The sequence below is a fragment of the Colossoma macropomum genome, unplaced genomic scaffold, assembly GCF_904425465.1.
Source record: "Colossoma macropomum unplaced genomic scaffold, Colossoma_macropomum, whole genome shotgun sequence".
Lineage (NCBI taxonomy): Eukaryota > Metazoa > Chordata > Actinopteri > Characiformes > Serrasalmidae > Colossoma > Colossoma macropomum.
The window spans coordinates 14,611,334-14,625,563 of NW_023494804.1; the positions used below are offsets into that span (position 1 = coordinate 14,611,334).

Below are 14,230 nucleotides of genomic sequence, written 5' to 3' on the forward strand. Positions count from 1 at the left end.
ATTTCTTGGATGGCGCCATTCGTGACATTTATACCAGCTGAAACTTTGAGTTAATTTTCTTCTGGGTCATGGGGGGACCTGGAGCCTATCCCAGCAGTCATCAGGCGGATGAGTTTATTTTGTTTTATTTATTTATTTTTGTTATTTTTGTATATTAGGAGCTATAAAGTTGCATTTTATATACTCCTACAGTTTTAGCTTTTAATCCACAGAGATATTCAATTTGAACAACTGAAAAGGTCATTAATGTAGTAAAAAGTTAATCAAAAACTTTCACCAAAATCAGTGAATATACCTTTAATGGATATTGCTTTACTTATTCTGTTATATATAATTAGATGTCATGACTTTCCTCCATGATTTAAACTATTATGTTGTCAGATTGTTTTAGTTTAGTTATTTAGTAGTTAGCTAGCACATAAAGCTAATGCTGTAGCAATCATGAGTGATGCTTGCTAATTAGTGTTTTTAGCCATCTTGCTGGAGATTTTGTGAGTTTTGCAGCTAAAGAGTTAAGTCCACACCTGATATGTTTAATCATTCCTTATTGAAAAGAATTAGAATAAAAATAAATGATGTCGACAGGCAACGTTCAAACACTCAGAATAAAGAGGCTGGTCTGTTCTGACCACAGCGCTGTGTAGCTTTAGCATATAGCTAACTGTCCACAATGCTCAGACTCACTGCAGCAGATTATTAGCACTTGAAAGAAATAAAAGCAGAGAAAATAACAGAATAATAACCTGAAGAGACAGTGACAGTGAGATCTGAAGAGCGACTTGCTCTGTAGCTGCTGGGCAGTTAATTATTTAGTAGCGGATTCTGTTCAAACTGCGGCTGAAACAGGATGTTGATACTCACTAGCTAACTAGCTAATGTAATAGACTGTCAGTGAGCGAGGGAGGGGTTTAGTTTATTTGCTATTGGGGCCTTGAAGGAAACACTGAAGGGAGGGGCTTTAGTTTTTTTAGGGTGGGGCTTTAGAGAGAACACTGAAGTGGGTTGAATTTGTTTGGGGGAGGGGCTTTGTTTACTGAGTGTTTTTAAATGTCAGTACTGTCACTTTTTCTTCGGTATATTAGCAAATACAGTAATCTAGTTCTATTTTAGTCATTACTGTTTAGTCCCTAATTCTCTTTTTTGTGTTTAATTTCACTCTTGTGTTTATTCTGTTCCTCTCAGCGGAGCTTTATCATTTTATTTTAGACTGAGAGGCTCTAAAAAGGGATCAGAGCTGAACAAACTTCAGTTTCTGTGAACGGTGCTGCTGTATCATTTAAGGTGGAAGGAAAATCCAAACATGAATCCAGTTTCAGCCTCGTTGTTTTTGTGCTGATCTTCTCCTGATTCTTTTACTCCAGCACGGTGAAGTGTTAAAGGTCCAGCAAGGGGGAATATCAGAGAGACTGGACTGCGATCATCTGGTCTTGAATGGTCACTCTGTGTCCACTACATCTCAGAGTGTTTCAGTTTCCGGATGCAGATTAAACCCGGCCGGTTAGATTACACTCCAACAGTTGGAGCTTAAGGAGCCGCCGGAAACTCGTCTGAGCGCCGGGAAATCCATCCACCTGAACTCAGTGTGAGTCAGAGGGAAACCCCAGCAGGACACAAAGAACCACTTTAAACAAACCCAGAGAAACCAGAGAGCAACTACACACACACACTGCGGGATTACACACAGATAAATTAACTTCTAACATCAGCCTGTTTCAGGAAAACCACATTCACACAACTAGTCAATTATTCAGCATCAACTATAATTCATACTCATTTCTGAAAAAAGTCATAATAAATACTGAACAATTCATAGTAGATACTGAACAATACCTAGTAGACACTGAACAATACCTAGTAGCTAATGAACAATTCATAGTGGATGCTGAATAATTCATAGTATATTTTGAATCGTTCATTGTAGATGCTGAATAATTCATAGTAGATCTTGAGTAATTCATAGTGGGTACTGAATAATTCATAGTAGATGCTGAATAATTCATAAATACTGAATAATTCATAGTAGCTAATGAATAATTCATAGACACTGAGCAGTACATAGTAACTAATGAATAATGCATAGTAGACACTGAACAATACATAGTAGCTATGTATGAATATATCATAGTAGATCTTGAATAATTCATAGTATATTTTGCGTCATTCATAGTAAATGCTGAAGAATTCATAGTAGTTAATGAATAATTCATAGTAGATCTTGAATAATTCTTATGTAGGTACTAATTAAATTCATAGTAGATACTAAATAATTCCTAGTGGTTAATGAATAATTTCTAGTGGGCACTGAATAATTCATAGTAGTTACTGAATAATTCATAGTAGACACTGAAACATTCATAGTAGATACTGAATAATTCATAGTAATTGCTATATAATTCATAGTAGATACTGAATAATTCATAGTAATTGCTGAATAATTCATACTGAATAATTGACAGCCCATTTCTGCTCTTCTCTTCTGGTCCACTCAGTGGTCGACACTCACAGGCTGGTGGTCACTGTTCACGTGTCCATCTTTGTCTCTGCAGTTATAAATGCTGCTTGTGTTGGTGATGAGCTCAGTGGGAGCGGGCGGCGAGCCGGACGTCCTGCAGGGGTCAGGAGCTCTATTTAAACCCGCGGGTCAGTCCAGCAGGGTCAGTTACACTAAGAGATCATGCTGCTGCTGCTGCTGCTGGTTCTGCTCCAGACCGTCCTCACGCTCACTCTCACTTACGATGGTGAGTCACACCACACTGTTTTATTTTTATTTTTTTATATCTCTTTTAGTTTTTTATTTGTTTGTATTTTTTATTCCTTTCATTTTCACTAATTTTATGTTTTAATTTTAATTTTTATTTTCCTTTGTTTTATTTTTTTATTTTCATTTTTTATTTTTGTTTTATTTTGTCTTTTTTGGTCTTATTTTTTATTGTTTTATTTTTCTTTTTAAACATAATATATTGTTTATTTTGTTTTAATTTAATTTCCAAACCACATTTGTACTAAACTTGGTCAGGATTTTCACTCTTAACCTCTGAAACTGCAGATTTACTATTAGGTTATTCATCTCAATACTTCAGTATCAGTAAATGAATCAGTAAAGGAATTTTTCAGTATCCACTATGAATTATTCAGTGTTTTCTAAGAATAATTCAGTTTTTTCTAAAAATATTTCAGTGCCCACTACAATTTATTCAGTATCTAATGTGAATTATTCAGTAACTACTATGAGTTATTCAGTATCTAGTATGATTTTTTTTTTGCTGTCTATGCAGTTCTGAATGAATTCTTTAAATGTTCAAAGGGTTAAAGGTCAGATTTTGTGGTGGTTTCTGATGTTTTTAGTGTGGTAATGAGTAATTTCTCTGATTTTTGTGTCAGATTTCTGTTATGATGATGGTCAGTGTGGTGAGTATGAAATGATTAACTATGTCATTTATATTCTGATTGTTTATTAATTAATCTATTCTACAGTGATGTAAATGAGGTCATTGTTGTGCTTGTTAGACCCGTACGCATGGGGGGACATGTTTCCGTCCTGTCACCCCCTGCTGGACGCTCATCACTCCCCGATCGACCTCGGCTGGCAGCAGGTCAGAGACGCCCAGCTGGATGAGCTGCAGCTCTCCGGATTCAACAGCACTCCTAAAGGCCAGTGGAGACTGACCAACCAGGGCCACTCGGGTCAGTTTACTCGCCACCTCAGAACACACGTGTGGAAACAACACCAACACTGTGCTGTTATTTCTGCTGCAGGATTTTTGAGAGTGATTTTAACTTTCTCCTCATTTTAGTTGTTTTAATGTTCAGCTCCTGATTCTCTATTTTGGGTGTGCTGATTCTGCTTCTATTCTGCTTTACTGCTCATCACTCAGCTCAGTTATTGTTTTATTTTAGACCAAAAGATCCAAAAAGAGAAGGTTGGCATAGAGTTAATTTTGTACTAAAGTTTTGAATAAAAACACTAACATTCATGAGCAAACTATGACGTTTCAACGTAAAAAATTAAGAATTGTCTTTTCCAAATTATCTTTTTAAATGATGTCCCTTTCTTATTTATTGTCAATAATATTTCCAAGAATATTTTGTCACTCTTTTAAAAAAATTGCAAATTTTGGGCTTTGGTACATTTTTATTAAGGAAAGTGCAAATTAATATTTTGCGAAATAAAGTGTAGGCCTGTCAGTTCAACTAGTTGTTAGTCAAAGAGATATAGCACCTGTAAGTTCTGCAGCTAGGCCTTACTAGCCCTAAACAGGCCGCTAGTGTTGGCTAACTACCCTAGCCCAGTAATTAAATGAATAACTATTCATTTATTTTCTTTTTTACAACAGTTAGTTCCAGCCATGCAAGCTGATTGGTTGAGAAGCGTTCTAACCATGCTGTTATTTCGCCATAACATCACGAGTTTTTCACAACACTGTATCATTCCGCCGAGACGCCGTTGCTAAGCAACGACTTTGATAGGAGACGCTCAAGCTATTTGAACGTCAGTTGGTCTGTGTAAGGAGCTGGAGAACGAACTGCCGGCTGTGCAGCGAGTGAGCGGAGCTCGTTACTGTGACGTAGCAACAAGCTGCTTGTCAGGGAACTATAATTTGGCGGAAGGAACCGCTAAAATTAAAATATATTACATGCCACGTTCACGACTGAGTTTATTTATTTCTTACTCTATTTATTTAACTGTTGTATAAAAGCAATAGAACACTCAAGGTCGTGTGTTGTCACGAATAACATCACAGCTATGATGATCTAAGGCACTCGCCTTCGGCTCATGCAAATCACAGCTGTGATGTTATTTCGCGATAACACACTTCCTCTCGTGTTCTTTTGCTTAAATGAAGAAAGTGTCTTGCAGCAGCAGTGCTGTAACTGGAATATTCACACTGGCACAAAACTGTAACGCTAGCTGTTTTTGCAACTTTTGTACTGCTAACTATGCTAGCAGTGTTTGCCAAAAGGCTAACGAGGCTAGCTAACTGTATTAAAGTGAAGAAAATTGCTTCAAGCTGCAGTATTCTGTGAACCGTCATGTTGAATCCCGATTTCAAACACTGACACAGAAGAAAATTTTGTGGTTTCTGTAGAAAAGTTGAATTTAACCAGCTTCTGATAACCTGATCTGAGATACACGCCTAATTTATTCCCTTTTTGTTCTGATCAAACGTAATGAACTGTCTGTCTTTAAACATCCACAGTAAAGCCATTAATTTCAAGCATTTTCTGCCAAAAATAACACCAGAGACATTATATAGGAGGAAACGGTCACTTGTTGAAATCTGAACAGGAAAGCTCATAATGCTCAACATGGCGTCTGTATGTGGAGAAAGTCCCACCCTCATTAAAAAGAGCCAATCAGCTTGCCGGTTATGCCTGAGCAGGGAAAGCTCCCCCCTCACTGTGGAGATGTGCACAAGTGCAGCAGCCAGAACAACCTGAAAAATCACGTTTTTAGGTTTTACTGAGCCAAACACTACAAACTATTTGTTAGGTTTTTGTCAGATTTTATCAGTGATATGAAATCTTTTTTTAAAACAGAAATTTAACCTTCAAGTTTAAGTATTTTGGTCTCTCCTCATTCAGAGAGAGAGGAGTCTGGACTAGTATGGAAGAAAATAACTGACCAGCAGAGTTACATAAATGGCCGCCAAACAGACTTTCCTATGAGGACTTTGTAGCTGCACCATTTAAATTGAAACACAAAATTCTACTAAAGGGCTCATTTATGCTCAACATTAAATATGGATACAGACAGAGCTTCTCTCCATACTCTGCGTTCTTTTCATCCATATTTGTACACGTTCTCTGAAAGCTTACTGATACGGACGAAGCGGAGCAGTACCACCGGAAGCCGTGGGGGGGCAGTGTAGCTAATAGTCCACGCGAGACACGACACCAGTTTCTCTCGTTGGTAATATAAGTGTAAAGAATTCTCCGTCCACATATCACAAAGTATTTAAGTACTCTTTTGTAGTTGGTACATTATTTATTGCAGCCTCCTCCACCGTTGCCATGTTTGTCGCTGTCAGAAACTTCTGACTCTGCACTGCCCTCTGGTGGATGTACAGCTTAACATCCATGCCAACGTAAAGGACGCCTGGAAGTATGTGGGCAGTGACCGCCACATTGTTTGAAACGGACGTGTTCTTTTTCGTGCATAAAGGGAGCATGAATGATGAATGAAGCTACTCAGTGCTTAAGCAGTTTTTTAAGCTGAGTATGTTTTTGAGTGTTTTGAGTATGTTAACAGCGTGTATGTGTGTGTGTAGTTGTGTTGGAGGTGGGCGGTGGGCTATCGGTGAGCGGCAGTGGTCTTCCCGGATTGTATCGGACTGTCCAGCTGCATTTCCACTGGGGCAGCACGTCCACCAACGGCTCCGAACACACACTCCTCCTGCAGCGCTTCCCCATGGAGGTCTGAGACGGTCCTAACCCTAAACTTCACTTACCTGACCTTAACCCTGACCCAGTGTGGAACTCTCAGGTTGTTCAGAGAAGGTTTTAATGATTTCTGTGACCTACAAAAACAGTTTATAAAAGTTTCTGTGTAATAGAATCATTAGTCTTCTTGTATATACATGCTGTAAGTCAAGCCAAGCTGCTCTCCCATTGGTTAGGACGTCAGGAGCTGAACTGAAGGACTTACATATTTATATGTCCATGTTTAGCAGTCTTTTGCACTAACATTTGCTTAGAGCTAACATGCTATTAGAAATCTGCTAGGGGTGCTAGCAATAATTAACAATGTTGTAGAACGTTAGAGGTGGCCCAAACTGAGGACATCTGAAAGTCAGGGTTCTCTACTACCCTGTTTTCCCCTTTAGTCAATCAGCCATGACTTTGCTTCCTTAGTTTTAGCACGGGAGCTATGAAGCAAATGTTGCTAACAAGTAATGGAAGCTTATACCCCACCAATTAGCATCATGACTAAATCATCAATGGTCTCAAAGTGTGTGGAGTTGTTCAGTATCTCTAATAAACTTGATGATGTGGTTTCTGACACTGTATGACTCACTGTTATCTATAAACATGGACTGAAGTACATTAGAACACAGTCACCTTGAAGCTTTAATTTGGTCTGTGTTTATAGATAGCAGTCATCATATAGCGTATCATGTCAAAATAGTGTGTGATGATTGTCATGCAGTTAGCATTATGCTGTTTGCTGGGTATAAGCTTCCATTGCTTGTTAGCCTTGTAGCTCCAGTGCTAGAACTAAAGAACCAAACTTCTTTAGACACCAAACACGACTTAGCTGAAATGTTTCCCCTGATGGCTTTCTGATGTGCACTAATGCATTGTTATTTATTATCATATCCAATTTTTGTTATTGTTATTATTGTTCATTATCATTTTATCCGTATTATTGTGCTTAATTAGTTTGAACTCTTCTCTTACAGATGCATATTGTCAGTATTAAATCCTCTCACCCGAATCTGACCGCTGCTCTGGGCGACCCAACCGGTCTTGCTGTACTCGCCGTCTTCATTGATGTAAATACACATTAAAGTTTGATAGTTTGAGCTCTTCTGAGATTTTACAGCTCAGTTTATTTATTCACGTCTCTGACTGCAGCTGAGCTACATGGACAACGAGAACTTCCAGCCAATCTCCAGCGCACTGCCCTTCATCACCTATAGAGGTTTGTTACTAAATCCTCCTCAATTCAACAGATTTCAGAAATAAATCCCACGCATTCATCTCATATTCTTTCTTTTCTCTTGCAGTTAAACAAACTGTACCTTTAAGATCATTAAATGTAAATGAGCTCTGTTCTAATAGGCTGTCTGGGCTGAAACACTATTAAACTTCATTGTGAGAGGGTAGGCTGAATAGGCCTGGCTAAACTGCTGTACACATGAGTGTTTTATCATTCAGGAAAGTGTGTAAAATTCAGACGTCCATTGTTTGGGCCCTTTAAGGCAAAATTTAAGGCCACACCCACTTTTTAAATCCTTTGTATCTCAGAAACGAATGAAGATACAAGCCTGTAATTTTGCACACTCTCTACCGGACACAGTGATGTTATTTCCTGAAAATATTTATTGGATCTGAGATGGTCGGTCAGGAGGTTTTCAGTGGTCGTTACTGGTCAGTGAAAAGCTGGTGTCCAGGAGAAGGTTCTGATCTGTTCTCTGTCCACCTCCAGGTCAGGAGAAGTCCATCAGGCCATTCCCCCTGCTGACCCTGCTGCCCGCAGGCTAACTTGTCTCAGTATTACCGCTACCATGGCAGCCTGACCACACCCCCCTGCTCACAGGCTGTGCTGTGGACCGTGTATGAGGTGCCCATCTCCATCTCCTGGGCACAGGTAGAGACCACCATCCTCACATAAAACACCTAAAACCCTTAAAACTCTTAAACACTTGAAACACTTTAAAATAAAACTCTTTTTAAACATGATAGAGATACTGAGGCAGCGATGTAGAGGCAAAGTGCAGAATAGCGCCCTCTGCTGGCTGAGTTCATTTTGAGTCTCAATCGTTTCTCCAGTAAGGAATTTTTCTAACACATTAAAAAACACTGGAACCTTTATTAAACAGTCATTTTGCGACCATTAAAACAAAACAGCAAGAAATAAAGTATCACAGCAGAATATTATACTGAGTCTTATTACTGAAGATTAAAATATGATTGAACTGTTAACCCTGTGGTTTAGTGTCATCGTGGCTTTCTTTTACTGTCAGTTTTTCTTCACAGCAGGGGTTCTCACCCTTTTCACCATCCATTGCTCACTAGCAGCTCAACAGCATTTCACACAGCAAGACAAAAGAGTCCAGGATCATCTAACATAGTTATTTTATTTGATCATATTAATTTAAAATATCTGACTCTGTTCCACTGGTGAAATAGCCACAAGGGGGCGCTACAGAAAGAAGTCATATAAGTGATCGTAGGGTTGACACAGCACACTGATATACAACCTATAATGAACCACCCCTCCAGTTCAACCATAATCGAGGTTTTAAACGTGAACATCAGGCAGCACTGCTTTTCGTCACTGTATGTTTATAAACACAGACCAAAAGGGTTAAATCCTGTTTCCAGTCCTGGATTTTGTAATAACTGGCTCAATGTTGGCATCCCCATGAGTCATACCTACCAGTGATCACAGAATCCAGGACTGGAATCTGGATTCAAGAACTGGATTTGCTAGAATAATTAATGGGACGCTCCATAAAAACAGATTTTCCCCAAAAACCTAGGTGATTAGCTCAGAGATGTTTCATGTCATGAAGTTTACTTCTTTAGTTTTAGCACTGGCGCGATGAGGCTAATGCAGCTAACAAGGAATGGAAGCTTATACCCCACCCATTAGCATTTTTAGCATGGTGCTAATCATTACACAATTGCTTCAAACATGTTAATTAATTTGGCTTCCTGTTCACCAGCTTCTTACTGGAATTTTCTGTTCAACCTTAAATGCTACAGTGGTTAAAACTGCCACCTCAGGCACTAAAATGTAACTGCTGCACCATTTAAGGTGGAACAGAGAATTGGATTTGAACACAGTTTGAAGTGTGTGCGGTGAGGTATATGCTTACAATATTTGTTAGCTACATTAGCCTTCTCACAGCTACCTGGCAGAATACAAGCTGCCTTTACTTGTAAGCTAACCTAATGAGCTACAGTAGGCATGTCAAACTGGAGAACTTCTGGGACAATGTGCTGCAGATATTAGCTTTTACCCTCATCTAACACTCTGAATTCAGTTCATGAAGGCCTTGCTGATTAGCTGATGAGCTGAATCAGGTGTGTTTTATGAGGCAGTGTGCTGAAGCCTGCAGAGTTTTGGCATGCAAGGACTGGAGCCTGATAAATGTGAGCTACAGCTTTCTTCACTTTTTTTGCTACATTAGCCTGGCAGCTAACTGGTGGGCAACAAGCTTCTTTCATCTGTTAGCTACATTAGCATCATAGCTGGTTACCCATAAGGTTCCTTTACTTGTTAGCTATGTTATCCTCTCAGCTAACTGGTAGAATCAATAACGGAGTCCTCCAGAAAACACTTCTTTGTTTGAACTAGATGGTGATAAACATGTTGTGCGGTGTTACTGGTAAATAAACTTTAATTTGTAAAATATGTCTAAAATTTTAAACATCGTTGACTACTTCCACGTCTTTGACCTGTGGTGATCAAATGAATCCTGTAAAGTCAGCGTGTTTCTTCAGGAGGTCACTGATGATCTGCTGTGGTTCTGCTTGTGTTCCTCTCTCAGTTTGAGCCATTCATCAGTGGGATTTACTCCACAGAGGAGGGAGCAGAACCCGCAGCTCTTCTGCAGAACAACTTCAGACACATCCACCCCACCTACAGCCACGTTTACGCCTCCAAACATGCCCGCCTGCTCTCCAGTGCCCCCCTGTTCACCGCCTGCCCAGCCACTCTCCCCCTCCTCCTCATCCTCACTGCTCTCAGATCAGCCTTCAGTGCACTGAGCTGATAAAACTGATCTTCAGTGAGGAACCTTCAGCAGAACCTGTGGAGGAATGAGGGAAACAGCAGGTCAAAGGTCAGGAGCTCCAGTGAAGAAACAGAGCAGACTCCACTTCCTGATACACAGAGATCACATTTCAACGGAAATGATCGATTATAGATTTTATTAGATTGTGATTGTTTAGGTAACGATTCGGTGAATCATAAAATCTCACATTTCGCCCAATCGGTTTCATTCAGTTCAGTTCAATTGGTCAAACAGCAGGGGGCGCTCTGACCACCTTTCTTCACTGTGTTTTTGAACACAGAACAAAAGGGTTTGACTAAATCAGATTTTGAATCCAGATTCCAGTCCTTGGTTTTGTGATAACTGCTAGTTAATTGAACCGCTCATGTAACTGATTGGCCACTGAGAGTAGTGACCACAAAATCCAGGACTGGACACTTTAATACACAATAACTGTTTATTAAATTTAACATGTTGGACAAAATTTAAGATATGCAAAGTCATATCATGTTATATTTTATTTTCTCCCCAATGTGTTAAATTCAGCCAATAAACAGAAATTGTGTATTAAAATGTACAGATGTGTCTACTTATTCACACTCAGTAAATCAACAACATGGAATTTGACAAGGGGCACACAAACTTTTGCACAGCAAACCAGGCGCGTCAGTCAAACTGTTTAAAACTGTTTATCTGGGCAATCAGTGTTTTTGTTGTTAAAAAACAGATGATCACTATTGTAAATACACTAAAGTGTAAAGTATTAATTTTCAGAAATGTAGCTAATATTTTGTGAGCTGGTTTGAAGAACAAAGTTTGGTTCCTGATTTCTCCTCCAGCAACAAAGATTTATTAAACTTCATCAGCAGCTCCTGATCTGACATGATGAAGTATTGATCAGATAAAAAAGGTGCTGGATGATCAATAGTTACAGAAGACAGGAAACACAAAATCACAGACACACAAAATCACTACTTACTGCATTAACACTATTGAATTATGATGGTTACTATTATGATTATATATATTATGAGGTGTAACATTTATATATAGATATAGTGATATGCAAAGGTTTGGGCACCCCAGTCAACATGTTTTGTGGATTTTCTAAGTGTAAACAAGTTCACACACTCTCTAGACAGACAGGTAAATATGAGGTTTTTAGTGCACAATTTCTGTTTATTTGCTGAACTTACTGGAAATAAAAAAAATATTCTTAGCAGCAGTGATGATTTGATTTGATTTGATTCTGATTTTTTAGGAAACTATTCAGTGCATCGTGCAGACCCACCATTGTCAACACACAGTGAAGCTGTTTGTTTGTAATGAAAACTCTAAACAGATTACAGTCGTGTTTTCACTCCCCCGAGACCAAGATCTCTTATTGTAGATGATAATAAAGTGAATGTGAGTGAACAGCAGCGTCTGAGCCGTATGACGTGCTGGGAGTCAGTACCAGCCACCTCCGTCACTCTGAGAGGGACTGAGAGTGAGGATGGTGGGAAAGTGCTGAGGATTGTTCAGCGTCAGTATTCTTGTGTTTCTGTAAAACTCTGTGTTTACACTCACAACACCAGCAGTACAGGGAACACAGTTAAAGCAATAGTTTCTAATTCACACAATTTCCCCCTAAATCTAGTTAATCATCTGAGACGTGTTTGCTGTCTGAAGTTTTTTTCTTTAGTTTTAGCACTGAAGCTACAAGGTTAATGTATAGGAAGCTAACAGGTATAGGAAGCTCATACCCCACCAATTATGAATGGTGAATACTCATTACACACTTCTCAAACATGTTAATGAAGTTGGCTTCCTGTTCACCAACTTCTTAGTGGAATTTTCCATTCCACCTTAAACGGTATTGCAGTTAAATCTGGCACCTCAGGCCCCAAAATGTAACTGCTGCACCATTTAAGGTGGAACAAAAAATTTGGTTATCAGCTCAACACAGTTTGAGGCGTGTGTGCGGTGCTAACTGGTGAGGTATATGTTTACATTACTTGTTGGCTACATTAGCATTCTCACAGCTACCTGACAGATTGCAAACTTCCTTCACCTGTTAGCTAGCCACATCAGCTTCCTAGCTGGTGACTAGCTTTCTTGTTGGCTGTAAACTTTGTTTACTTGTTAGCTACTTTAACTTCATAGCTAAAGAGTAGGCCTTAAGCTTTTTTGTTAGCTACATTAGCCTTGTAGCTAACTGGTGGAGTATAAGCTCTTTGCCTGCTAGCTATATTAGCTTACGGCTAAAGAAATAAACTGCATGGCTGATAGTTTTGGCTACAGCTGGGGGGGGGCGGTGTACATTTTGGTTGAACTAACGCTTGAATACCCGTAGCTCTGTCCTGTAGAACATCATGCAAGATTAATTAGACAGACGTAGAAATATAACATCACAAAGTTGTTCGAAAAGAAAAATCCTTTATTTTTTTCCATGATTTCTGTTTTTTCATACATTTGTGGTAATAAATAGACTCGGGGAAAGCCAGCGGCTCCCCTCGCCGATTCTGCATCAGAACTCCCCCCACACGCACTGCAAACAAGTTTTCATAGAATTTACAACACAAAATAAAAAATAAAGCTTGACACAAGCTGAAATACTGCCCTCAGCTCCTCACACTCGCTCTGTAGACCTCTCTGAGCTGCCAATCTGTAGCAAATCCTCAGGAACAAAAAATATAATATATATTTATATATTTATATATTCACAGTTTACGTATTTACACATAAGTTTACAAAGGAAAGCGGGCAGGAAAAAAAAGACGTTTCTACAAGAAACAATCTTTCCAAAGGGAGAACAGATCGCTTTTATGTACAAGATGCATCACTTTCAAATATATATATATATATATATATATATATATATATTTTACCCTTTTTTATTTTAATGATCCCTGAAAAATATCAGATACTCAATCTCTGCTTATTAAAAAAGATGCATCGTCTTCAGAACTCCCTATCATGATAAAAAGCCCAGTTCCTCCATACAAATGATCAGATCCTGTACAATATAAACACGTTTGAAAGAAAAAGCTCCGCCCCTGCAGTGTGACTGTAGAGTAAGTGGTGGGGGGTGTCGGGAGGTCTGGATGGCCTGATGGGAAGAAAATACAACAACAAGCCTCTAGTGTTCAAATTAAACCACCAAAAAGAAGAAGAAGAAGAAGAAGAAGAAGAAGAAATGCAGGCTGAACAGGATCACAGCTAGAGTAAACGTGAGTGCAGCTTTAGAGGGAAACTCACTGCTATTAAAGCCACAGTTCAGCAACAAATCTGATTTTCCCAGTTTACTCCATCTGCTCTACATGTAGCTGATCAACTTAGACATGCCTGGTGATGCTAACCTATGACGCTAATGTGGCTAACACGTAATGGAAGCCTATACCCCACCAATTAGCATGACGCTAACTCGAGGCTTCCATGATTTGTTAGCTACACCAGATCTTGGCTGATCTAAAAATGCACTTCAGGTGCTACAAAAGGTTCTTTGCCATTAAAAGAACAACTTTTAGTTCCCTAAAAAACTGGTTCTTCAGAAAAAAGTGTTGTGCGCATGTGAAGAACCTTTTTAAAGCTTAAAAGAACATAAAGGTTCTAGGAAGAACCCTTAAACTGGTGCAGAATCTTCACATTATGTGAAAGCTCTATTTTTTTTTACTTATGGTCTATTAGGGAACAAAAAGTGGTTCTAACTGGGAGTAAATCAGATTTTTCAATGAACCATCACTTTAAACACTGAGTACTTGAGGAATAATACAGTGCTGTTTCAGCCGAAGCACCAACAGGCT

General features: G+C 39.0%; 1 protein-coding gene across 1 annotated transcript; it reads left to right on the forward strand.

Annotated features, from left to right (window-relative positions):
• The first annotated feature begins 18 nt into the window (after positions 1–18).
• Positions 19–10,634, forward strand: car15 (carbonic anhydrase 15). Its single transcript, XM_036594490.1, is given in 10 exon segments — positions 19–1,582; positions 2,547–2,738; positions 3,382–3,408; positions 3,508–3,684; positions 6,270–6,415; positions 7,401–7,493; positions 7,576–7,642; positions 8,150–8,193; positions 8,195–8,311; positions 10,221–10,634. Coding segments are annotated over 9 exon segments (960 nt in total). The 5' UTR covers positions 19–1,582; positions 2,547–2,674; the 3' UTR covers positions 10,446–10,634.
• The last annotated feature ends 3,596 nt before the right edge of the window (positions 10,635–14,230 follow it).